This window comes from Ornithodoros turicata, chromosome 1, assembly GCF_037126465.1.
Source record: "Ornithodoros turicata isolate Travis chromosome 1, ASM3712646v1, whole genome shotgun sequence".
Classification (NCBI taxonomy): Eukaryota; Metazoa; Arthropoda; class Arachnida; order Ixodida; family Argasidae; genus Ornithodoros; species Ornithodoros turicata.
Window position 1 is genome coordinate 62,767,726 of NC_088201.1, and position 25,977 is coordinate 62,793,702.

Consider the following 25,977-nt stretch of genomic DNA (forward strand, 5'->3'; position numbering starts at 1 on the left):
AAATTGGGTTTTAATGTGGCCAACGACTTCGTGGTGAAGGACCACTGTAGCAACAAGGGCGTTGCACAAGTGATGCCTTTGTGTGTGGAGGAGTATGTACGACTCTCGTTTAGCATTCGGATCTACAGGACTGATGGGATCGTACCTCTCACCGTTCTTGAGCTGGTGCACATATAAAACAGAAATCGTACACACTTTAAACGTAAGAGTAAGCGTACCCCAAAGCTAACGTCCAGCGACGGAACACCAGCCAGCTGCACCATGGGACGATGGCTACCCCCTCCCCGGAGGCTTGGCAACCTGTAGAGAACTACATGTATTGCTATCACGATGCAAACTCTTTGACTCGCACAGGTATAGAAATAAGTATAGAAAATTGTTGAGTGGACAAGTTTTTATAAGCACAATAGTAAGGCAACGATGATTTCAACAAAGTTTAGCGCTTCCGTCACCCTGATCAGATTTCCTGCAAGAGAAAAGGGGGGGGGGGCGTACGCCTTTTTGTAGAAATTACCATATATATCCAAACTGCCACAAAAAGCGTACGCCCCTCCCCCTCTCTTCAAATCAGAAGTGATAACCCTATCATTTGTGGCAATGATGGCGCACAGCGTGCTATGCGGTGAAGTTCTGGTTTAAAAGTGAGGGTTCATTTACAAAGCCCCTCTTCTCTCCTCGAATCAGAAGCGATAACACATGGTTCACGGCGTATCGGATGCAACAGTGGACTGTCTCGCAACGATGTCCTATCGTGCGTGCATGTTGTGTACCGGTAACCGTCCTATTTTATGTCGGATTCCACTTCACTTCGTTTTCGGCTCGGCTCTTGTGGGGTGAACATATTTTACATACATGATGTTGAGAAAGACTAGCCAAGGTAGTTCTTTTCTTGAGAAGTCCACTCAGCAGGGCTATTATTATGATTATGGCGCTCGTATACGGGTCATGGATGTCACGAATGAACACACTTAGGTATTATTGTCCATACCACGAGGTGGTTACTCTTCCTTTCGACACCCGAAAAGTTGCTCTTTCTACTGATACATCATCAATTTCATATACTTCCTACTTAGGTTTTCCATGTGAAGACATCTTTGCCTTGTAATAAGCCTTCCAAACATCGTAGTAGCTGTGCTTTTTGTATATGTAGTGCGGCACCTGTTCAAAAGAGCACGAGGTTAGCACGTGGCAGACCACCATCGAATGTCACTAGGTGCACCGTTAAACAAAAACATCAAAAGTGAAGGTGGACCACAAGTGGACATGAACGGATTTGAACATTTTGGATTGTGTCTATCGCTTTCCTGTGCATCTTAACGGGGACGCTAAATCTCGTCTCGCTATGTCCACGTTGAGCTAAGACAGTGACTATGGAGAGTTCTAGTTGCACCGTACGCAAGGAAATAGCGTGTTCACAGTTCCGCACGCGCTAGACGCAAAGCCACGACAGGCGCATGCGTAGTGTGCACCCGCAATTTCCTTGCGTACGGATAGTACTAAACTCGCTAGTGTTTCTGAGGGCAAACAGTGCCAAAATAGCTCGCTTCACAATGATATTGAGGTTATGAGCGGCACGGAGTCATTCAAAGAAACGGTGTGGGTGAGTTGGTACATACTGACACAAAAACAGCGCAGAGACAGGACGTGAAGCGCTTGACTATAGCGCTTCGTTTGTCTACCCACCTTTTCCTTTTCTGCTTCTCTTTTCTCTTTCTTTCTCTGTTTTTCTTTTTTTCTCTCTTGGGTTGGGAATAGCAAGTCGGCCTTGGCCTGTCTGACCTTTCCCCCTCTCAACTAGTGTCTCCGCACTAAACAAACAGCTCAAAGCTATTACAGAATTCTAGTAGGTTCGAAGAATGCAACGAAAGATAAAGGAAGTTGTCAAATCAAATCTCAGTAGTGTGTGATGTGAGCCACTAAGAAGAAACAATGCGGCGATTCGCTTACCGCGTCTTGGGACGGCTGTCACGAACGTTTTCCGATTTTCTACACTATTAAAAGAGAACTTCACCGCATAGCACGCTCCTACACTCTTAAAAATGAACTTCACCACATAGCAGGCTCCTAGCCAACCCTCCTCCCAAATGACAACGTTCTCGCCTTCGATTTGTTGAAAACGAGAGGCGGAGCCTATTTTGTGCCGTACATAATGGCACAAAATAGACTCAGCCCCTCGTTTTCAACAAATCGGGGGGCGAGAACTTTGTCATTCGGAATGACGGTTGGCTAGGAGCGTGATATGTGGTGAAGTTCTTTTTTAAGAGTGTAGCCAACCATCATCTCGAATGATATCTTTATTTGCCCAGATTTGTTGAAAACGGGAGGAGTACGCCTTTTTTTTTGTGACAATTATGAACAGCATAAATGTCACAAAAAAGGCGTCCGCCACCCGTTTGGAACAAGTCAGGGCAGTTAACGATATCATTCGAGATAATGGTTGGCTAGGTGCGTGCTATGCGGTGGAGTTCATTTTTAAGTGTGTATACCGGTCCTCCCTAGCATATACTATCGACTCTGAAACACTCCGAAAAACAGAACTTCACCACATAGCACAGTGAAGACCAACCATTGCACAAAATGATATGTTTATCACTACCGATTTGAGGAAAGCGCGGGGCGTACGCCTTTTTTGGAACCACAAAAGGACCTTTTGGAACCTTTTTTGGAACCACGCCTTTTTTGGAAGTGTTTCAAAAAGTCGTACGCCCGCTTTTTTAACCAATCATGGGGCAGAACGATGCTATTCAGGATGGTGATTGGCTAAGAGCGTGCAATGTGGTGAAGTTCGTTTTTAGAGTGCAGGGTGCTTTTTTTTTTTGTTTCATTACAGATCTTTTAAAGAAAAAGTTGTGAGAGCAGATACTGAGAACTAATGAACTGCAGCACAAAAACGTGGGCAGGTAGGTTGGAGACAATAATCGACAGACGCAACTGCGGACTCGCAACTATCATGAGTATGCAGCTGTCCCTGTCGATTATTGTCGGTAACCTACCTGTCCGCGTTTTTGTGCCGCAGTTCATTATTTCAGTGTGCACTTCCACCAACTACCCCGCATCAGTTTACTTGGCCTCTGGGAAAGAACTTGTAACTACTGAATGACTAATTACCTAAAATTCATTAATTAACGTTGTAATTACATGCTTATGCGAATATGCAAGACAGCAGAATTGGAGACGACCATTATTTCAATCCACCCTCTTTCTTAAAAATTCTGAAACGAGCTTTTATATGCAAATGAGGTGAAACTAGAACTATGCATTTCTAGAGCTCGAAACTTCGGTTTACCTAGGCCTGAAGGCGGTCTATCTGGCCAAGGGATCAGCATTTGTTCCAATCATTTACAATGCTACAAAACACGTGCCCCTCCGATGCGAACACCCTTTCCCTCTTTTTGCGCTTGAGAAGTGAGCAGTTTGCATACCCAAGTTTGGAGATTTATATCTCAAAGCACGTGCTGTTTCATTAGTTTTGAGAAACAGTGGTCACCTCCAATTCTTCTGTCTCGCATTTTCACAAAAACTACCTCATTAAAAGAGAATTAATTAATTTTAGGTCATTAGTGTCCAGTATAGTTCCATCGGCTTTCCCACAGGGCGTCCGCATGGCTGCTCTCTCGCCCGCAAAAATGGCATCAGTGCTGCTCTCGCAGTTTTTCTTTTTAAATCTGTAACGGATAAAAAGAAAACACCCTGTATGCAAACAGCGACGTACGAACTGTCTTACCAATCTGGAGACTTCTTCGAACGAAGTTGCGATCGTGGGCGATGCAGAGACCATGAACTCTGGTCCTTGTGTTAGAAAAGAGTCATTCAAAAGTGAAGGATGGGAATGTTGGTGTGATATATTAACTTCAGCACACAGGTATAGAGCATATTGAAAGTGCAGTGTTAAAGGCGTTCAGTATACATAAGACTGTGCAAATGCACATACCCACAACAACTCCCCCATTTTTTTGTCAAACTTTAGTTACTCTTTTTAACTGGAGGAAGTACCTGAAGACAGTGCTATTCAAGCTCAGGGTTGCTCATTCCATACGTCTTTTTTAAAGTGTGAATTGAACTTTAAAAACGTGCCCAACCTCTCCCTTCGTTCCTGCTTAATCGCTTTGCACGTTGTGGGGAAAGTACTTCTGCGTAGCATCCAATTATGCACAGGTGTTTTATTTCAGTGAAATGATTCGTTCTACCGCACTGTAATATCGGCATGATGACCTATTTACAAGCTTACAAGCCATTGTAACTCATCTACTTCATCTAACACACAGAATAAAAAGGGCTGTAGCTTGGCTGCGGTGTCCGCACTGTGGCACTTCGCTTATAACTCGTATGCAGCCAACAGCAGCACGGGCATACATCATCTTCAGATTTTCTAACAGACTTCTTGAAACAACATGGTTTTGAGAACAAAACAATGCAAGGTAACTTAACTGTAATCCTCAGATTTATTTAAATGACCACATGGTTTTAAAAACTCTTGTTCAGCAGAACTAAAGCAAACTACAAAGAATCCTATAATCTAATCAATCTATAAAGTATAACAAAATAAGAAAAGTCACATAGTTACCAGAAGAGCACATATCCGAGTTGAGGTACACAACCGCTCTGATCATTAATGTCTGTCTTCGTCCCTGTGATCAACGAATTGCCATTGAGTACTCTTAATTATATTTGTACATTAAAGACATTAAAACAATCTACATTGCTATAATGGTCAGTCATGATCAGACCTGTATCAGTTACTCAGCGAGCTAATTAAGTTACAGTTACACTTACATGACTCAGAAAGCAATTTAGGTAGTTAGGTCGTCCATCTCCTTCTTGGTGCACCCCAGATGGGGAGTCGAGAGTGAATGAGTGCTGCTGTTTTTGTGAACGTTTTTTTTTTTTCTGGTAAAAATACTACATGCATCTCGAAACCTTTGGTGGTGTTCAGCAAATTGGAGCACATACTTTTATCAGATGTCTTGAAACAAAAATATTTTGGATGGCCCTCAGTACTCCTTTAAGCATAGTAATTAATTTCGGTAACGTAAATACTTGTACCTAATTATGTTACACCTCTGATTATGAGATGTTATATCATTTGTGTATGAGTGCACACAGAGGCAAAGGTATTTCACACAGCCCTGCAACGAGGTGGGTGCAAGCGAGCAATGTTGGGCAGTGATGCGGGATAGTCGTACACCAGAGAGGTGGCATTGTTAACAAGGACTTTGCATTTTGTGATGTAATCCTCACAGTTTAGTCAGCATGGCCCACTTCTCGGCGGTCTGAGACTTTCGTTCCCAGAATGCGCTATGCAAGTACGTCAGCTGTCTGTGCAGCTCTCTAGTTCCTCCCTCTCTCAAACTGTTCTTAGAGCAACCTCATTGGCCCCTCTCCCAGTTATGGGGATAACAGGTCAAGGTAAGGCGAACATGCTCCTTCTGCAGACCCGCGCGAAATGCCATGCTGGTTTATAAACACCCATTACTGTTGCCTTGCGAGTGGATACAGTGGACTTCTAATGTGCAGAGACAAACTGCCATAGCATATTAAGCGAAGTAATATGAATAGGTGTAGCGTTTCTGCGAGCGGGTATTGTACAATACCAGGGGTATTGCTCCAGCGCCCGCTAGAAAACTAGGTAGTATTTCTGTCCAGGGACATACGGCACGAATGTTCATCTATGAATTTTGTTACGGATGCGCAACGCTACACTTCTCTATACTACTAACCAAGTCGAGAACTGCAGGTAAAACTAGCTATGTATGAGTGGCAGGAACAAGGAAAGTGGATAATCGAGCAATGCGGTAGGGGCAGATTGAGCCTCAGCCCAGTACAAGAACAGTCTCTGTTCAAAATCCAAACTGAAGCTTTGGTTTCAATGAAGGAACACGGAAAGCAGCGTTATCGTTCATCGGGAGTACCTTCTTCGGTCTTCTTATGTTTTAATTACAAATATCATCCTTAAAGTGCGTCAATGCAAGAACAGGAACATGTAACAGATGTTTTGTGCTAAAATGCGCAGAATTCTATACGCCATTAAACTTGTTAGTCTTCAAGATCAGCCACTGCATTGTGTAAATTGCATTGCTGTTGCATCAAGATGACAAGCTCGCATGTCATGCGAAGCCTCCAAATATAATGGCATTTGTTTGTATGCCATTACAATGGAGGGTAAACATCAGCACCTACTCTAATACCTCACCGTAAAATCCGAAAGCGGATTTGAAAAAAGTAACCTCTTCGGTATTGGTTGCTGACTACCCGAACCTGAACTCCAACAGCTCCCCCAGGTGGGCAAAACTACGTCACAACTGTGGCGTTATGCATTATCATAGTTCTCTTATCAAAGCAGTTCACTTATAAGCTAGACGCTCTGCCAAATCTAGCATACCGGCAGATTAGCATTGTGGGATGTTGTTGTTTCCCAAGAGTTCAATCAGTGCAATATGTGCATTGTTTTTAACATGCATTTTTAGTGTTTTAGTTTCTACGAGAGTATCCTCTTTCACGTACGCTTATACGTTAAAAACGTTTCTATGGATTTCCAACTGTTTGTGCCGTCGCACCATTAAGTGCTTCAGAATCTCCAACATGTCTATGCGGTCGGGTTTCGTATCCGTTATATTTCTTTATAATATGCGCACTTTAATTAATGAACGGAACCAAGCGCCAACCTCAACATATTCGGTAGAACCGATATGTCCAAATACATGTCCATCCCAGCCAGCCATTACTATGGACCTTCGAGGCTTCCAGAGTTTGTCCTGGACCAGGGCTCCGAGAATTCTCGACACTTCTAGTGCCTGTGCAACAGCGGTACCTGGAGCGACAGCGCCTGCGCTCCAAGCGTCCATCGGAATTCCAATTACCACATAGCGGTCTGCAAGGTAAAACAACAGAAACTTGTAGGAACCAGGGCCAAAGAACGTGTCTCCCTCCGAACATATGTTTGGGGCCCCTTACAATGCAGAAACTGGAATGCGGTATTAATGCAGGGTGCATGTTATGTATACATAGGACTACAGTGTACATTTACGCGAAGCGCTTCTTTCGAGCCTTGTTCTTCGCTAGTTAGTTAATCAATGCGTCACAGTCTGGCAACCTTGTTTGAGATTGAGATAACTGCAAGCTCAGAAAGCTTGCCATCTCTCATTGTTGAGCGCAGGGTATCCTTGATCGATCAGTTTCATTCTGCCGAAGCTCCTTTCAGAATTAGCGTCAGTAATTGGTGCGGTAGAATTCTGATGCAAATGCAAAGATTCAGATATAGGGTAAGATGGGGCAAGATCAGACACGGGGCAAGATGCGACATTTTTTTGTCCGACGCCGCCTGCCTCAGAGACGTGTTGATCCATGCGCTTGAAGCTTTACTCATAGGTGGCTCTGCATGAACGCTTTATTGCACGTGAGAATTGTCAGGATTGGTGTTTGCTGAAGAGAAAAAAGATGAAAGAGTGATGAAAGATGATGAAAGAACTTTGAGGCTTTGTTTGTATCTGTCCCTTCTTGTTGTTCCAGCCTCAGAACATCAGTTTCTCTCTTGTTCAAGAGAAAAAATGCGCGATTTTCTGTAGTCCTTGTTGTTGTCAGCTGTGCAGCATCGTGTCGCAGGCTTATTCTGTCAATGTAAGTCTACATTCTATTTCTTTATCCATTCAGCAAGATATATGCACTCTTGGTGATGCACTCAAAAATTAATGCATCCGATGACATGCACGGGGAAGACGCGACAACTTAATGCGATTTAAATTTAATGCAATTTAAATTTAATGTAATTTAGAAACTGATAAGTTATATAAGCTATTAGGTGGCTCTATGCTTGTTCCTCAGAGGTTTTTCTCTTTTTTTTTTCTTGCATGTGGCCTAGCATTTTCCAGAAAATATTCCTGTTTCCTATGATATCTCCATCAAAGCAGAAGCGCACTTAAAAGCGAGGGACCAGCGACACATCGGGCTGGCGGTGCCTTGTTTGCAAAGGACGGTGGAGGGAAATAACACCGGGTTCTGTGAGGTTTTATTGCACATCACTTGGGCGGTGGGCTCAAGGGGGCTGTGTAGGTGCTTGGGTTGCAAAAACTAATTTGTATAGTTCATTACCACGGCGTGTCTCATCTTGCCCAACGCGATATCTCCTTTGCCCCGAGGGTTGGGGCAATATGAGAAATCTGCATTTTTGAATTTTTTGTTCTGTGTTTATTTTAGAACCAGTTACATCCGTTCTGATTTATATATCAGAGGCCCCAGAAGTCTGAGAATGTGACTATTGCAGATTTCTGTCTCATCTTGCCCCAGCTTCCCCTATCTCCTGAAGCCTGTTCTTGTATATGTATGTTAAACATTGTTTGCGATGACAAGTCCTCTCTCTTTCTCAATGACGTAAGTTCCATTAGGCGTTCGTTTACGTCAATGTTCCATCTTTCTTTTCTTTTTTTTTTCAAAATTTCGGCTACGACTCTCCACTTCATTTGCTCTGTGAGACTGCTTCAGGTTGTTAGCGTTGTGCAGAAATCCAGGCAACATTTACCACCAGAAGATGTGACCTGATCAGTGAGAACAAGAAAAAACCGCGATTTCAATTTTCGTTCTGCAGAAAGACAACTCTTCTTTTTTTTTCACACTTTTAGGGGCCGGCTACGCCTTGCTACGCCGTGCTTTGATACCAAAAACATTGTTCGCACCGCGGCGCAAGAGCTGTGGTTGTTTGCAGATGGACAAACTTGCCTCAGACCCGTTGTTTGCTCCGTGCGTTTGATACCGGCTTTCTTACTGGGCAGTAATAAATGCGATTCGAACGAGTTAAATAATAAATATAGAAACTGGCACGACGAATGGGCTTCGCAACGAGTAACAAGTGTACTAGCAAGAATGTGTTGTGTCTACACTGTTATCGCCGCTGTATTGCTAGCCGTTTGAATGACACCTTGAATCTTGTTAAATATTGTAGCACAGGTGCACCCATCCATAGGAAGAAATCCGGGGAATCCTATTCTGAGAAACCGGACTCATGAAATATTTTTCCAGGCTCAGATCCATGAAGGAGAAGGATCAGGGCTATTTTCATGGGTGAATATCTTAACCGCCAATAGAACCCACTTCATTCTAGCACTTGTAATAGGCGCTAAGGCGCCGTGGTAAACATACACCATAAAAATTAGCCTATCCACTTGACTAGAAGTTACGGGGATGGTGGGTGCGCGGTACAACAGGGAACTCTGCTTCTACTGTCACAATTTCACGGAGATGTATTCCATTTAAAACCCATTCCAGGTGGCACGTTGCAAAAACACCTTTTGCGACACTGTTGTCACACCTTTCAGCGTTTACTTACAAAAACGCACTCTTTTACACCATGAAAGGTGCAAATAAATTTACAAATTTACAGCGTATGGGCTCCATCGGAAAAATCTGTTAGCTTAGATAGACTTACTTATAGACTTGCTATGTGATATGTTTGACCAGTGATGATTCCATGTAGATTCTCATTTGTGCTAACTTTGCGCATCAGAAGGAAAAAATAACGACTATGATTCACCTGGCTCCACAGCTCCCTTGATATACGCGAGCACATTGTCAATGTTAACGAAGTCCAGTTTGTTGTTGATCACGATCCGAACCCTGTGGACGGAAAGAAAGTCAACGATATATTCTGCATGTATCCAACACTTACAACGACGTCGTTCTAGAAAATGGTTGGCAAGGAGTGTGCAGTGAATTTCCGTTGCAAAGGTGCATGTGCAATTTTAAGCGACGCGATAAGGACTCTATGGATAGACTACGTTTCATCCCGAACTAATACCAATAATTTAGTCAGCTCGAGCATTAACATTTCGTGGTTAATGTAGGGAACCACGACGACTTCCAACTGCGACAAGCATCACATAGCGTCATACAACGGTACAATATGATACCGGCGACGACATCCTGAATGTACATCATTCAAGGTATATACCTTGAGGAGTGCCTCAACTGGCACTCGACAGCTCTTTGCTCCTTTGCAAAACACGCACTGCCAGTCTGTTGTGATGCACGTGGCTCAGAGGTCGGCACTCATGACTGCCGCTCACTCACTTCGTGCTGAACTCTCGACTTGCTCACTCATGCTGAGGTACTCCATGTTCAGCTCTCCGACTGCTCACTCACTCCTTGCTCAGCTCTCTGTTTCGCTCACTCATCTCCACTTAGCTCTCTGTTTCTTCACTCATACTCACACACTCGCTGCTCAGTTCTTCGTTTCTTCACTCATGTTCACTCTCTCTCTCTCTCTCTCTTTATTCACTCATGCTCACTCATCCTTGGCTCGGCCTCCCGTCTCTGGCTGAGCTCTCTCGATGCTCACGCCCGGCGCGGGGAGTTGCCGTCTCATATCTCACAGATCTCTATAAGTTGGCAAGAGTGTGAACAGCACGATATGTGGACAGTTGAGCTCATGTGATACGGATTACGTAAGGGTGAAATGAGGCTAGGAGAGGGAAATAAGGTAAAATCAAGTAAAAATGCAACATGTAGGCTGTGATGTAAGGTGTAAAGAAGTGATTTATCTGGAATCGCAAGTGCGGGGGATGGCATCATACTGCTCAGTTCAGTCGAGTTCGTTCATGCCCAGTTAACCCAATTTTGAGCATCATATAAGCTCACTCATGCTCTGATCATTCGCCACACTGAGCATGAATCAGCATTCTCATGAGTGAGTTTCCCACATGCTTATCTCCTGGTTTGCTCATTCATGCTCACAAGTGGGTTTCGCTCATGCTCATAATCTCGTTTTCTCGCTCGTGCGCACTCATCTCCTGCTCAGCTCATTCGTCACATTGAGCATGAGTGAGTTTTGCGGATATATGACGAGTCGCGCTTTCCTGCGCGCTTTTGTTTTGCTTCGTTGTCACTGTCTGTTGCGCTTACGCTCCACGTCTCCCGGCTTGTCATATTTGGCTTTGCAAAATCAGTTCGTTTCTAGTACGTTCGAAACACCCCAGACGGTGAGCGAGAGGTCAGGGACAAGCATAAGCTATACTTAATAGTTGCCTTATGCCTTTGTAAATGAAACATTGTCGGGAATGCCCCCGTTCATTGTCCTTACCTAAATAAATTATTCTACTCACAAGCATCGAACCCAAGGATCCTATATTCTGTATTGATCCAGATACGTAGATAAATAAACATATGGAGTGCAAACTTACTTTCACGTAGTACACTCTTAAAAATGAAGTAGGGGGGGGGGGGGGCGGAGTTGACGATTACTCGCCCTGATTTGTTGAAAGCGGGAGGCGTACGCCTTTTTTGTGCGACAATTATGAACAGCGTAAGTGTCACAAAAAGGGCGTACGCCTCCCGTTTTTAATAAATCATGGCAGACAACGATATCATTCGAGATGAGTTAGGAGCGTGCTATGCGGTGAAGTTCATTTTTAAGAGTGTACAGAAGTTCTCGCCCTCTTGGCGAGTAATAGCAATGCGGCAAGAGTAAACGATGATTTTTTTTGTCTTTAACGCGTGCACCAATCACGACTATTTCATAATCAAATAAAGCGGACACGCAGAGACACCTCTCAGGAAAGTGTCAAGTGCATCAAGCAATGAGTTTCTGACGTCAAGGAAAAAGATACCGCGCTTTGCCCCGCGTCTCAATTTGCTCCATCTTACCCATAGCTCAAAACCGGGGCACGCTGACTGCACGAGGAAATTTGCACGGTCCCTTACTCTGTCATTTAGGCAGCGTGTCGTTTGTCCTATGCAGACACCTCCACACATCAGAAGGAACTCGTAGACGACCCCGGTCGTGGATTGAACGTACTTTGTTTTGTGCATCCTGCCAAATGTGGTTTCTGCCTCGTTCACCGTCCTAGGTAGGCTGGCAACCCTTGTTACTGCATGAGAATAGTTTTACAATATTGTTATGCGCTTTCGCATTGCTCACTCTGGTTAAACTTGCGAATAGAGGGATGTCATAGCTGTTCTAATCCGCTTTTTCTTTTCTTTGTTTTGTTTTTGGTAAGCGCTTTAGAGTACTCGCTTAAGTACTCCTTTATGCCGAAGCGTAGTCAATGATTAAGCTTTAGCACGCCTCAGCGCACAACTGCAGCTGCCATCGCAGGATTCAGCAACCTGGACTGAGCACTCTGCATTGCGAGAAAGCACTAAGTTCCCCCCTCCCCCCTCCCCAGATCAATGCTCCTTTAATATACTCGGGTCAAGGAAGTTACCATTTCCTTCGAGGGAACTCCTAAGTCACGATCCATCGAATATTGGCTGCCTCGAATATCGAAAAGATGTTTCTCGCCTTAATGTTATGAATCACCTCAAATAGAGAATAGCCCCACATCCCATCTGTGATGAACTGACGCTGCACATTATCCTATACACATTATAAAAACACCTAGTGACTTTCTAAAACAAACTACCGCAAACAGGTTGCAATGAGTAGTGTAGTACGATTCTGGTTTTGTCCTGGAATGTCACGAGGTCGCATTTCCTCACAGGGATCGGAGTTCCTCCTACTATAGTATGCGATTGCATTCCAAACCTTTTTTGATTTTCTGGGAATTGTCGGGGTCATTCACTAGTTCTCTTCAGAGGTTGACCTGTTGTGTGGAGGTATCTACGTAAGACACACGGGCCATTGTCTAAAATGACTGGGTGAGGAAGCATGCAAAGCCTGTTAACACCAAGCACTTATTGCAAGAGACACAGTGTGGCATCGAGAGGAAGCAGTCCAAGCGATGCACACAAATACCGTAAATTAAGGGGTCTCCAGCCTCGCCCTTTTCCACTGCCATTTTCACAATGCTCATTTAAAGTTAAAACGTTCTGCCCCTCTATACACTCTTGAAAATGAACTTCGCCACATAGCACGCTCCTAGCCAACCATCATCCCGAATGACAACGCCCTCGTCCCTGATTTGCTGAGAACGAGAGACGGAGCCTATTTGTATCAATTATGCCGTACATAATGGTACATATCAGGGCTCCACCTCCCGTTATCAACAAATCAGGGGCGAGAAGGTTGCCATTCGGGATGATGGTTGGCTAGGACCGTGCTATATGTGGTGAAGATACGGACCTAACGGATTCATTGATACAGAAGGTGTCACAGCCAACAAGTTAAAATCACCGTTTGGAGCCGACACAGTCGGCAGGTTAGCTTGGTAGAGTTCATAGCCCCTCTAAATGCGGAAATCATAAATAGAGCTGCGTATATTTCTTCTAGGCTTGATCACACAGGTCGGACTGTGTCACTCTACACAAGCACAATTATTTCCTTCATTATTATTATTATTTTATTTATTTATTTTATTTTCATTTTTTTGTGTCGCGTAACTAGACTGGAACTAAGACTGGAACGGTCTTCCCTTAGAGCTTTGCTTTACACTCTTAAAAATGAGTTTCACCAGATCGCACAATCATAGCCAACCATCATCTCGCATGACATCAGGGTGTCGGAGCGAACCGAAAACCAGAACCGAAAACCGAACCCCCCGCTATTTTGGTGCGAACCGGTACGAAATCGAAACCGCATACGTTTGTTTCGCTCCGGAGGGAAACCAAAGAATTAGTTAACGGTTTTCGGCCCCAGAAAAAAACTTCGCCGGTTTGGACTACGAATAGGCGAATGAAACTGACGTCGTGTGTTCTGAAGTCATGTCATGGATACTTTACGAGGGTTACGGTTACGGTGGAATATATGTCGGTATACTATTACCCTTAGGCTCCCTGTGTAACGTTTTATCGTTCGCGCACATAGACTTAGAGGTACATGTGACTGGCTGCGACTCTCTACCAATGTGCCGTAGTGTTCGTTTTAATTTCATCCGCCCAAACTCTCCTCAAATAAACAGCGACCAGGGGCTGCGTAACGGCTTGTCTATCGTTAATGTCGCGCAACGCGTCCCTTGTTTGAGAGCAGCGAAGTTGAATACATTTATGTATCCGCGAGGGCAAGCGCGGGAGAAGTGGCGCCTCTTTTGTGGACAGGACACGAAGAAACGAAAACGAAGCCGTTGAGCGCAGTTGAATGAAGGTGCTCCTCGATTTGCGTCGTACCTGTGCGGTGATGCTGGCTGGCTAGAAAGCAGCAGCAGACATTCGGATCGGACGCGAGAAAGTTCTTTACGTATGACATCACGACAAACAAGTCCGTCTGTATCATGCGCTTCAAGAAAGGAGAAAGCCTATTTGAACAGACAGTCACCTACAGGAACCAGGCGCTACCAATTTAACAGCTGCCTATTAATACTAAACACCCTGTATGCGGAATAAATGGGTTTACATTTTGCAACATTGATTTCTTTTTTCTGGGAATGAATATGCCCACTAGAAGTGGAACCGGTTAAAACCGGTATGAACCATTATTTTTTTGCTCCGGAGCAGAACGGTACCGGACCGTTTATGTTAGAACCGGAACGAAAAACGTTTCGGTTCGACACCCTGAATGACATCGTTATTTCCCCTGATTTGTTGAAAACGGGTAGCCGTACGACTTTTTTGTCACACTTATTGTGTAGTGTGATGCTTATACAGTTCAATAGTCACAAAATAGTCACAAAGATAGTCACAGTCATGGGCAGCATGTCACAAAAATGGCGTACGCCTCCTGTTTCCAGCAAATCAGGGGTAGAACGATGTCATTCGAGATTATGGTTGACTAGGAGCGCGCTATGCGGTGAGGTTCACTTCCTGGTTCACCCTGTTCACCCTTCCCCTCCCTGCACTGTTGAAACATAACTACACCACATCGCACGTCCCTAGTCAACCATCATTCCGAATTATATCATTCTGTGTCCTTATTTGCCGAAAATTGGAGGAGGCGCCTATCTTGGACATATTATGCATGTCCCAGATACGCTTCTCCCCCTGTTTTGAACGAGCGGAATAGCGGTTGGCTAGGAGCGTGCTATGTGGTGAAGTTCTATTTTAAGAGTATGGGAAGCTCCCCTCCCTGGTTCACCCTTCCTGGAGACTATGTCGGAGAAATTTGTGCCGTACACCTTCCCACAGGGCTCGTGGTGGCTGTGTGCCGCCTCACGCTGCGACGAAACGCATCCGCGACTTTATCGTGTATGTACTCGCGCCTTACCGCACACACAAGCGTCTCGTCGTCGGAGATTTCAATGCGGACGTTTCGCTGGCCAAGAACACCACTTTCCTAAAAGGGTCCTGTCACGGGGCTGTTTCTTGGCACATCTCCGGTTGAATAACCCCCGTGCTGTATATATATATATATATATAGATAGGGGAGAAAAGACACCAGAGACTGAAGTAGGGAGTAGGGGAAGTTATTTATTAAGCTGGCATTTAAACTAAGGGTCTGGGGAAGTCTACGTTTCGGCGGAAGCTCCGCCTTCTTCGGGACTGAGACGAAAATCTATGTACAAGGTCTTTTAAAAGGTTACAAAAGTGTCGTCACAGTTGGTACAATTCCACTGCGAGGCAGTCGTCAGTGAGTCATGTTCTGGAAGATTCCGGAAGGTTCCTGGGTCATCGGCCGGGGAGATTACGTGTCATATATATATATATATATATATATATATATATATATATATGTTTGTAAGTCAAACGTCGCCATGCCAGTACTGGACAGCTGTTTCGGCCTTCTTGGGCCTCATCAGCAGTACGCAGGCAGGCAACGTTTGAGCGGATGGCGTCAGAAGGTCACGTGGCACGTGATGCCTCCCGTCAGGTTAAGACACCTCTGAAAGCCCAGTGCAATGCCAGTCAAGTGTATAAGGGGAGGTGTCTTACGACACCCTGACGGGAGGCATCACGTGCCACGTGACCTTCTGACGCCATCCGCTCAAACGTTGCCTGCCTGCGTACGGCTGATGAGGCCTAAGAAGGCCGAAACAGCTGTCCAGTACTGGCATGGCGACGTTTGACTTACAAACATATGCTATACGTGCAGCCAAAGAGCACCTGCTAATTTTTTCCCCTTATACACTTGACTGGCATTGCACTGGGCTTTCAGAGGTGTCTTACGACACCCTGACGGGAGGCATAACGTGCCACGTGACCTTCTGACGCCATCCGCTCAAACGTTGCCTGCCTGCGTACTGCTGATGAGGCCCAAGAAGGCCGAAACAGCTGTCCAGTACTAGCATGGCGACGTTTGACTTACAAACATATGCTATACGTGCAACCAAAGAGCACCTGCTAATTTTTCCCATTATACACTTGAGTGGCATTGCACTGGGCTTTCAGAGGTGTCTTACGACACCCTGACGGGAGGCACCACGTGCCACGTGACCCTCTGACGCCATCCGCTCAAACGTTGACTGCCTGCGTACTACTGATGAGGCCCAAGAAGGCCGAAACAGCTGTCCAGTACTGGCATGGCGACGTTTGACTTAGAAACATATGCTATACGTGCAGCCAAAGGGCACCTGCTAATTTTTTCTCCTTATATATATATATATATACAGCACCTATTAATGACATGCAAGTAATGCTGGCTTTTGCGTGATGTCTTGTGTTGCATCTTGTTTCCACGTGTCTTGTATTGCTGGTGTATTGCTTGTATGCGTTGTGTGCTACGAATTCCGTGACTCCTTCGTCATGTAGCACCATCTGTGGGTCTTTGGCGTATGACCAAATAAATAAATAAATAAAGTAAAATGCAGGGCGTATTTTATCCGACAAATTTTTCATTTAAAAAAGGTATGGGAGCAGCTAAGAAGACGTTTTTGCAGTTGAGTTCTACGGCAGGCGGACATCCTCTCGAAGAAAGTATGTAACCGCTAGAAGACTAATTACATAAAATTCATTAATTAGCTCTTAGGGGATTAGGGCATTAATTAGGGGATTTCGGGCAAAAGTGGTATAGCAGAAAGGGAGAAAACATGTAATATCCTAACGAAATGAAGAACCACAAACGGACAGAAGGTGCGCCTCCCACTCGTGTTTCGTGCGGCTTTACCACGCCACACTGGACGACCACCAGTACATTCGCCTTCAAGCAGTTGTGAGGGCGTAACTTTGAAGACATTTGATGATGATTTGAGAGTCAGAGTGCGATGACATATCGAGAGTCTGTGTGTGTGATGTCAGGCTATGACTGTGTTGGGATCTTAACACAACACCGAGGACCTGATGGGTATGAGTCTCGTTATACCGTTGTGACGTGGAGAACAGCGCTGATGTCAGCGAATGTGAGGTCATGATACCAATGTGCGGGAATAATTATTTCAACATAAATTGCAGAGGTTGAACGAACGCCAGAGGTTGAACGCCAAAGCGATCGTCTGGAAGACCGCTATCTTGGACCAGAATTGTGTATTGGGCAGACCACTGCTGTACCTACTACACAAGCAATCCAGATACTAACACACAGACACACACACACACTCAAAGAAAAAAAAGCTAGCACAAAGTTTCGATACGGATTATAGTTGGATGATAGTGATACAAATAATCGTCACGTGAGTTCAGCGGCAGACAACCTCGATTTTTGTCTTCTCGTGTCTGCAGGCCCTGCTTGTTGTAAGCATCAACATCGTCGTTGGGCAACATTGGACCAACCCACACTATTGAATTGTGGGGCCAACGGTGTTTGTTTTCAACAGTAGTGGATTGAACATTCATTCCAGGACCTATGGTGTCGTATACAGCGATCGGGGTTAGCTTGATCTGTACCATACAGGGCGTCCAAGCTAACGTGCAGCGGTGTCTAAAAAAACACGGTGCGTCATAAGCGAATGGAAACTGCAGAATATTGTAAAGAAGCGACCTTCACGTGAGCTCTGACCTGAAGGTCGCTTCTCGACAGACAACGGATGTAGTGGTTCTTCTCTACGCTTGAGTTTATAAGTGTCAACCCCGCCATACCGGCACTATACATATAAAGACAGCTGTTTCGGCCTTGTTAGGCCAACAAGGCCGAAACATCTGTCCAGTGCTGGTATGGCGGCGTTGAGAACTTATAAGCACATGTTCTACGTGCAGCCAAAGAGCTTCGGCTACTTTTCTTCCTTCCGTATAGGCTTGAGAGTTCTGAAATCGAGGCGCGCGCCTAGGTGAGCATTCCTGGTGTCACGTGGTGCATTTTGGGATTTCGCGGGCGTTCTTTCTTCCCAAAAATGAAACAAATGACTCAACGCTAGGCGTACGCTCTAGAACTTTCCAGTTCACATCTGGGTCATAAGAGGAATAATTAAAAAGTTAGCTAATGAATGGCGCCTAATTAATTCGTTAGCCACCATGACAAAATACAGGAGATTAGAACACGCGACTCCCCACAATAATATTCTGCAATTTTCATTCCCTTATGACGCACCGCGCTTTTTTTTTTCAGACCCCGGTACACGTTAGCTTGGACACCCTGTATAGTACCTATACGGGTGTCGCAGAAAACGTGTCATTGAATTCCAATAAAAAAAACTACGCCACCTAGAATCATGCGGTCAAGGGCATTTGTTCTTACTGGGTTTTTGCCACCTCATAATGTGCATGTCATGTAACCTAAGTTTAATTATGTAAATTTTTGCGAAGTGAACTCGGAAATTTGCCAAGTAAATGTCACTTTTTTACGTCACCAACATGTAGTGCGTGCCGAATTTACTCAAATTCATTATAATTGACAGTGATATTCAGGATCTATCCTATCTGTAAAAATAGCCGAACATCGTGCTTCTCGGGGTACGTGAGTATGACGCGCGAGGACTTTTTGAGCGCAATCGCTCTCAGTCCGACGAAAGGAGGTTGGGAACCCAGCTTACAGAGTAATAGTATAGAAAAAGTGGCAGTTCCTGAAATTGGGAGAGGGAAGGTATCGACCCAGCCGAAGCCGGACGCGACAAGCTATGTCTGTCTAGCTAGAGTCTATTTCCAGCATGCTGGTGTGGGCTGGGCTTCCAACGTTCTTTCGTAGGAGTGACAATCATTTCGCTGAAAAATTCGTCACGCGCTATCCTCTGCGAGCTTCGTATAGAGGATGATTTTCGGCTATTTTATCCGATACGATAGCTCCTCATATTCCTCCCAATTATCATTAATTTGAGTAAATTCGGCACGCTCTTCACATTGGTGGGGTAAAATAGTGACCTTTACTTGGCAAATTTCAGACTTCAGTTCGCCGAAATATACATAATTAAACTTAGATATGACATGCACATCATGAGGTGGCGAAACCCTAGTAAGAACAAATGCCGTTGACCGCATGATTCTAGGTGGCGTAGTTTTTTTATTAGAATTCAATGACACGTTTTCTGGGACACCCTGTATATAGGACGGTATCATTTTGTATCCGAATGGAAAGTCCTGCCTTCTTCAACACATTAAGAGAGACGCAAAAAGTTAGCTACGAAAGAAAAAAGGAGGAAGAAGGAGGAAAGGGGGAATCATTCGTAAAAGCAGTGTTGTACGTATCGCCGTTACAAGTAACGCTACAGTAATCGCAAGTTACAGTAATCGATACTTTTTCGGTATCGGAGTGCGTATCGCGATACTTTCTTAAGTCGGTATCGGAAAAGTATTTCCGTTACAAATTTATAGTAACGCGATCTCTGTATCGTTACCGATACCGATACTTTTTAGTGCCCCATCCTTTCTTCACCGACCATATTTCTCACTCTTATTCATTGTCAATGGTCCGCCTATCCCCCGACAAGAAGCTTGTGGACACGCCTACGTGCTCCGTAACCGAATTATGGAATTATACCAAACACGTGTTCACCGTTTTTCTTTGAAACGGAAAGAAATAACCACGCTGTGCTCAATAAAAGAGTAGAGGTCAACGAACAGAGATCAGGACTTCGAGAGTGCGCTCTGGATTCCACTGCTAAGCTGCCGTGTCGCGCTGAGTCACGCTCACATATACTGTGGCATTGTTAACATCGGATAGGATTCCTTGGTCATTGGACTCTATGGTAGTGTAGGTCTGACACTAACGTAATTGTCACACTGGCCTCTGTCTGCTGCAAGAGAGAACGCACGGCTTGCAAGGATGGCAGAAGACGATTTGAAGAACCAGCTATTGATAAAAGTCAAGCATAATGTTTCCGAGCTACATATGAAATATGCTGTCTTTTCACTGCAAAACTGTTCACGTAAGCGATATTTCTGTGTTGCGTCATCTCCGTATTTTAAACAAAAGTATCGCTCAAAGTATCGCGTTGCTTTTTTTAGTAATGGTAGCGGTACTCCGTTACTTTCAAAAAGAAGTATCGATATCGGTATTTCGATACTTTTTACTCAAGTAACGAGTATCGGTATCGCGATACTATATTTCGGTAACGGGTACAGCACTGCGTAAAAGTATAAGGAATCATATTGGCCGCGTACACATCCCGTTACCCCGCTGAGGAGGAGGAGGAGGAGGAGGAGTGTCGTTGGGAGGAACCCGAGAGGTCTGCCTGCCTGATTAGGCGGCATGTTTCTCGGGAAGGGAAAGGTGGTGGAGAGGAGGAGAGGAAAGGGTGAAGTGGAAGACCGAGCGGAATCCGCTCGGGGGGAGGATAGCTGCGTCCATGGGCCGACTTCAGGGGAACTGTGCCGGCATACGCCTATTACACATCTGAGGGAAACCCAGGAAGAACCCCAGACGGCACAGCCGGCCCGCGGATTCGAACCGCGGACCTCCCAGTCTCCAAGCGCACGCGTTACCGCTGCGCCACCGGAGCTGGTGTTACCCCGCTCCTCTTGTAGGCATTCCAGATTGCTATAGGGAACATACACCGGTCCATAGACTGAGTCCAATGTCCCATTCCACCCTGCCCCTCCCTTCGTATGCCATCTCTTACTAAGCAATCGCCATCTAGAGACAAACTGAAGTACATACGTCGTTGATGTTCCCTCGCCAATATTGCACGCTGCTTGGAGTTTCGGGGCCCAGTCACCGGGACAGGCAGTTCCCTGCATCATGCTGCCCAATAACAAAGGACAGGGTAAGTTTGACGTTCAGGTGATATGGTTTGTGCATCCCGAGAAAGAGTACGTTCTTCGGTTATTTCACGTCAGTGTCGGGCAAACAGGTCCAAACGACTTCTTGAACCTTCATCACGTTGACGTACTTGGAAGCCGACACACAGGGTGTTTCACCTAAAGCGATAAGAAAATCTAACTGGCGACGTACTTGCCGGAGGATTGTGGGACTTTCGGCAGTTATCTTCTGGAAACTTTTGGCGCCATTGAGGAAGGCTTTGGACAATTTTTAATCGCGAGAAATTTATTTTTGTCAATTGAACTTTGAAAACTGTCAAGCGAACCTCACTTTTTTTTACAGAAATATGAAGTCCTCCACGCATAACCGCAGACCCAACAAAAACTATGCACAGTATTCTAACAGAAATAGTAAAAAAAAAATTGTAAAAATTAGGTGGTGGTGGTAGTGATAGGGCTTGCCGTTGTCGGCCTCACGTATGTGGGCAACATTGTAAAAATTAGCTTTCGTCCGGCCTGCTTGATTTTCGCAAAGAAGATAGCGTGAAATGTGCGTCTAGAGGAGGAAGTGTCCCCGCCTTCATTTGTTTAGCCTTCTTTGTTATAAAACGGTTGTCATTAGCATCAAGGTCAAAGCGGGGAAAACAAAGGTAAAACAAGAGGCGGGAACACTTCCTCCTCTCCCCGCATCTTCCCTGGGCTCTTCTTTGCGACAATCAAGCAGGCGGGGCTAAGGCGGAAATTTTACTAATTTAGTTAAAATCGCTAAAACAGTGCTAAAACAATAAGGACGACACAGGACGGGACAGGACTTATTGTTTTTAGCACTGTTTTAGCGATTTTATCATGTATGACCAACAGGCCAAAATTGGTACTTTATTTTACAAATTTCTTTACTATTTCTGTTGTGATACTGTGCATAGTTTTTGTTGGGTCTGTGGTTATCCGTGGATACTTCATATTTCTGTGAGAAAAAAAAGAAAAGAAAGTGAGGTTCGCTTGGCAATCTTCAAAGTTCAAATGAAAAATAAATAAATAAATTTCCCGCAATTAAAAATTGTCCAAAGCCTTCCTGATGGCAAAGGTTTCCAGAAGGTAATTGCCGAAAGTCCCACAATCCTCCGGCAAGTACGTCACCAGTTAGAATTTTTTATCACGTTAGGTGAAACACCCTATATATCGTGGTAATTAAATAATAGTGCCATCTTCTTTAGTGGTACGTATTTATTATATCTCTCAAGCGTGTGCTTTTTCGCAGGTATTTGCTAAAACAATGAAAAGTTTGGAATACTACTTGGATTTCGCGCGTCTGTCTCCCCATTCATCATCTTACAATAAAGTTGTTGTTGTTGTTGTTCTCTCTGAAAAAGGCCCACTCTGATGTCCGAAAAAGCCTCCGCCTTTCGTTTTCTGTCAAAAATATTATGTCACAATGTACCCTGGCGACGAGCGCGCGACTCGAAACGATAAAACCTTTCGGCCCACTTTGAATTACTCATGCGCAGCACCTTGTTGTCGTCTCTATACCCAACAGACACCACAAGGGTGTTGGAATGGAAAGTGTCGCGAGGTTTCGACAGTAGCGAAATCGTCCGGTTCCCCCGTTATCCAAACTAGAGCAGCTGCTGAGAAATAAACCTTACTTCAAAAGGTCGTTTGCGGCTCTGTACGTGATAGGCTGAGACAAACCTTCCGGCACAGCAACTTGGCTCACGGGAGTTCTTTGCAATCCAGTGAAGGCAGCTGTGGAAAGATAGTTACGCAGGAAATTCCAACCCGACGTGATACAAGGCAAGCAACGAACACAAAACAAGTGTTGTTTTTTATATATATCTTCAACATACTGGCAATCGCCTTTATAATACGTAAAGGGACATATACGTTAGCATGTGGTCAAATGATGTGCTTTTCGTATGCGACCGGGATAAAAACGCACTCGCAGGGGAAATTTTGCGTTGTCATTACGGCTCTCCAGTAAATCGGATTGCGTTAACGGAATATTACCAACAGTGCACTGATTGGAGCACCAGCAACTTGGCAGCAGCTTGGTATACTAATTGCTTATACTCGTGTGCAGAAGGGAAAAAAAATCGAGTCCGTCAACTACATACGCCTAGGCAGACGCAATAGCGCGCCAGGAGAAATACTGCAGCGCCACCACGCACCGTAACGTCATGGCCAGTCTAAACAGCGGAAGGAGAGTGAGTACGATGGATTATATTATCTGGCGGAGGAGCGATCGCGACCTCTCTGTGTCCAGCCATCCTATCTGCGGCGCAGTGCTATTTTGAGAGCTGACAGACTAGATTTCTTATACTTCTTAAGTTCAACACGACAATAGACACGCCGTCTTCTGTGAAGGTTAGGCACCGTATGAAAGGTTTCAGCGTGCGCTGAAGAAGTCTCAGGTGGGCTAAATTAATCTAGGAACCGCCCAGTGTGACGTCGCACGCGATCACACTTTTCTCGCGACGTGACGCTCCGAGTCATCGTTATTAGGGATGGCTATCATGTCATAGCATCAGTCGTCGGCTGCATGGTTGATGTATGGGAGTGTTGAAAAGGGAGAATGGTTGGAGCGTCAGTGTATAGTCTGTCCAGTAGCTGACGTTGTTCACGAAAAGGAAATGTCAATCTTCCCGCTACCTTCTACCTGTTACTCGGTGCAATCTAAAAACATAACTGTTCTGTTCCGAAACCGGGCAGGTGCAGATTACAGTACTGCCGTTCGCACACATCAGCTGTTTCGTTTTGATTCCTCAACGTTGAATGAATTGGGTTCATGATGACCAGTGGCGCATCCACGAGGGGGGTGGAGCTAGGGGGCGGGGGCTCGAGCCCCTCCTACTTGCCACGGGTCGACCCATGCAAATCGTGCAAATCATGGGGGGGGGGGGGATTATATATATGAGTGGGGGGAGGTGCAGCGTTACGATCGAGAAATTTCTTGCAGTTCCTGGCGTCTAACTAAGCAGCATTTTTGAATAGGTTTAAAACTATGAGCTTTTCAAACGACTTCCAATCTCGTGACGCGGCTTCATCGGTAATGACAGTCCGTATGTAATCGCATTTTGAACATTCCAATACCCTACATTTTCATCTCGCATCTCGCTGTATGCACAGGTGTGTGTATGTGTGTGTGTGTTCGCACACCCAGGATCAGCTGGGGAGTGGGGGGTGTAAGAGTTGGGCGGGTTTTCGTATCGAGTCCCTCCTAAGTTGGAGGTCTCTTTACGTCACTGATGATGACCCAGGTGGATAGTGTTCGACCATGAATCTCGTGTAGTGACAACTATCATATGCTTCAAAAACTGTTTCTTTGGTGCTTCCCCAGCAATCATCTCAGGTGATGACGAGACGGGCAAGACTTACGTGAAGACCCGAGATTCCTACACTCTCAAAAATGAACTTCACCGCATAGCACACTAGTAGCCAACCATCATCTCCAATGATATCGTTAGCTGACCTGATTTGTTGAGAACGGGAGGCGTACGCCTTTTTTGTGACACTTATGCTATTCATAATTGTCACAAAAAAGGCGTACTCCTGCCGTTTTTGACATTGGTCACGTCGCACGTCCTTTTGAAGCCATTGATCGCTGGAAAGGTGCGAGTATCTCAAAGGTGCTGAAATGTACACTATTAGAAATGAACTTCACCGCATAGCACGATGCTAGCCAACCATAATCTCGAATGATATCTTTATCGGACCTGATTTGTTGAAAACGGGAGGCGTACGGCTTTTTTGTGACAATTATGAACAGCATAAGTGTCACAAAAAAGGCGTACGCCTCCCGTTCTCAACAAATCAGGGGCGAGAACGTTGTCGTTCGGGATGATGGTTGGCTAGGAGCGTGCTATGTGGTGAAGTTCATTTTTAAGAGGTGTACTAGAGTGGTCTCTCCGCTAGGCCCGTTGCTTGGAGAAAGCGCACGAGGCCGCGAGTTTTTGAAAGTCGTTCCGCACAAGAACCGGTACCGGTCATCCGGCTTCTACATCACTTTGAAGTCCTCAACTCCCCTTTCTCCCACCTTCTTTTCCTTTTTTTTGGCTATAGTCGTGACGATGCCCACTTGAGTGCGGCCAACAACGGCAAGCTACCTCGACCCCCCCCCCCCTCATTTTTAAGAGTGTAGGCACAGTACAGGCCTGGTACGAACCCTACAGTTTGTCAATCTGAGGAAGCTGCACTCCTCGTGGGTAGTCAGGGCCATAGTGGAGTGTCTAGTCCACAATAGCCATATACAGGGTGTCCCAGAAAACGTGTCATTGAATTATAATAAAAAAACTACACCACCTAGAGTCATGCGGTCAATTGCATTTGTTCTTACTGGGTTTTTGCCACATCCTCATGTGAATGTCGTGTAACGTAAGTTTAATTCTGTAAATTTTTGCGAGCTTAAGTCGGAAATTTGCCTAGTAAAGGTTACTTTTTTACCCCACCAATGTGAAGAGCGTGTCTAATTTAGTCAAATTAATGATAATTGACAGAGATATTCAGGAGCTATCCCATCGGAAAAAATAGCCGAACATCATGCTCTACGGAGGTCGCACAGAATAGCGCACGATGAATTTTTCAGCGCAATCTTTGTCAGTCCGACGAAAGGAGGTTGGAAACCCAGCCCTCCCCGACATCGCAGAAAGAGATAAAACAGGCACGGCTTATCACGTCCGACTTTCGCTGGGATAATGCTTTCCCTCTCCCAATTTTAGGAACTGTTTCTTTTTCTACTATCACTCTGTGGGCTGGCTTCGGAACCTCCTTTCGTCGCACTGAGAGCGATTGCGCTCAAAAAGTCATCGCGCGCTATGGTCCGGTGCTCCAAAAAGCAGGATATTCGGCTATTTTTTCCGATGGGATAGCTCGTGAATATCACTGTGAATTATCATGAATTTGAGTGAATTCGGCACGCTCTTCGTATCGGTGGGGTAAAAAAGTGACCTTTACTTGGCAAATTTCCGAGTTCAGTTCGCAAATATTTACATAATTAAACTTTGAGTACATGACATTCACATTAGGAGGTGGCAAAAATCTAGTAAGAACAAATGCTGTTGACCGCACGATTCTAGGTGGCGTATTTTTTTTATTATAATTCAGTGACACGTTTTCTGGGACACCCTGTAG

The 25,977-nt window shown here is 45.0% G+C and overlaps 1 protein-coding gene across 1 annotated transcript in view; it reads right to left on the reverse strand.

Annotated features, from left to right (window-relative positions):
• The window catches only part of LOC135378309 (uncharacterized), a 62,761-nt gene that overhangs the window by 5,757 nt on the left and 31,027 nt on the right, over nucleotides 1–25,977 (reverse strand). The window contains exons 7-14 of the mRNA XM_064611305.1: nucleotides 22,497–22,596; nucleotides 20,753–20,836; nucleotides 9,521–9,603; nucleotides 6,663–6,868; nucleotides 4,565–4,628; nucleotides 3,725–3,789; nucleotides 1,070–1,158; nucleotides 219–300 (exon numbers count right to left, since the gene is read on the reverse strand). Of these exons, the coding sequence (XP_064467375.1) occupies nucleotides 219–300; nucleotides 1,070–1,158; nucleotides 3,725–3,789; nucleotides 4,565–4,628; nucleotides 6,663–6,868; nucleotides 9,521–9,603; nucleotides 20,753–20,836; nucleotides 22,497–22,596 (773 nt within the window). The remainder of the gene's footprint in view (nucleotides 1–218; nucleotides 301–1,069; nucleotides 1,159–3,724; nucleotides 3,790–4,564; nucleotides 4,629–6,662; nucleotides 6,869–9,520; nucleotides 9,604–20,752; nucleotides 20,837–22,496; nucleotides 22,597–25,977) is intronic.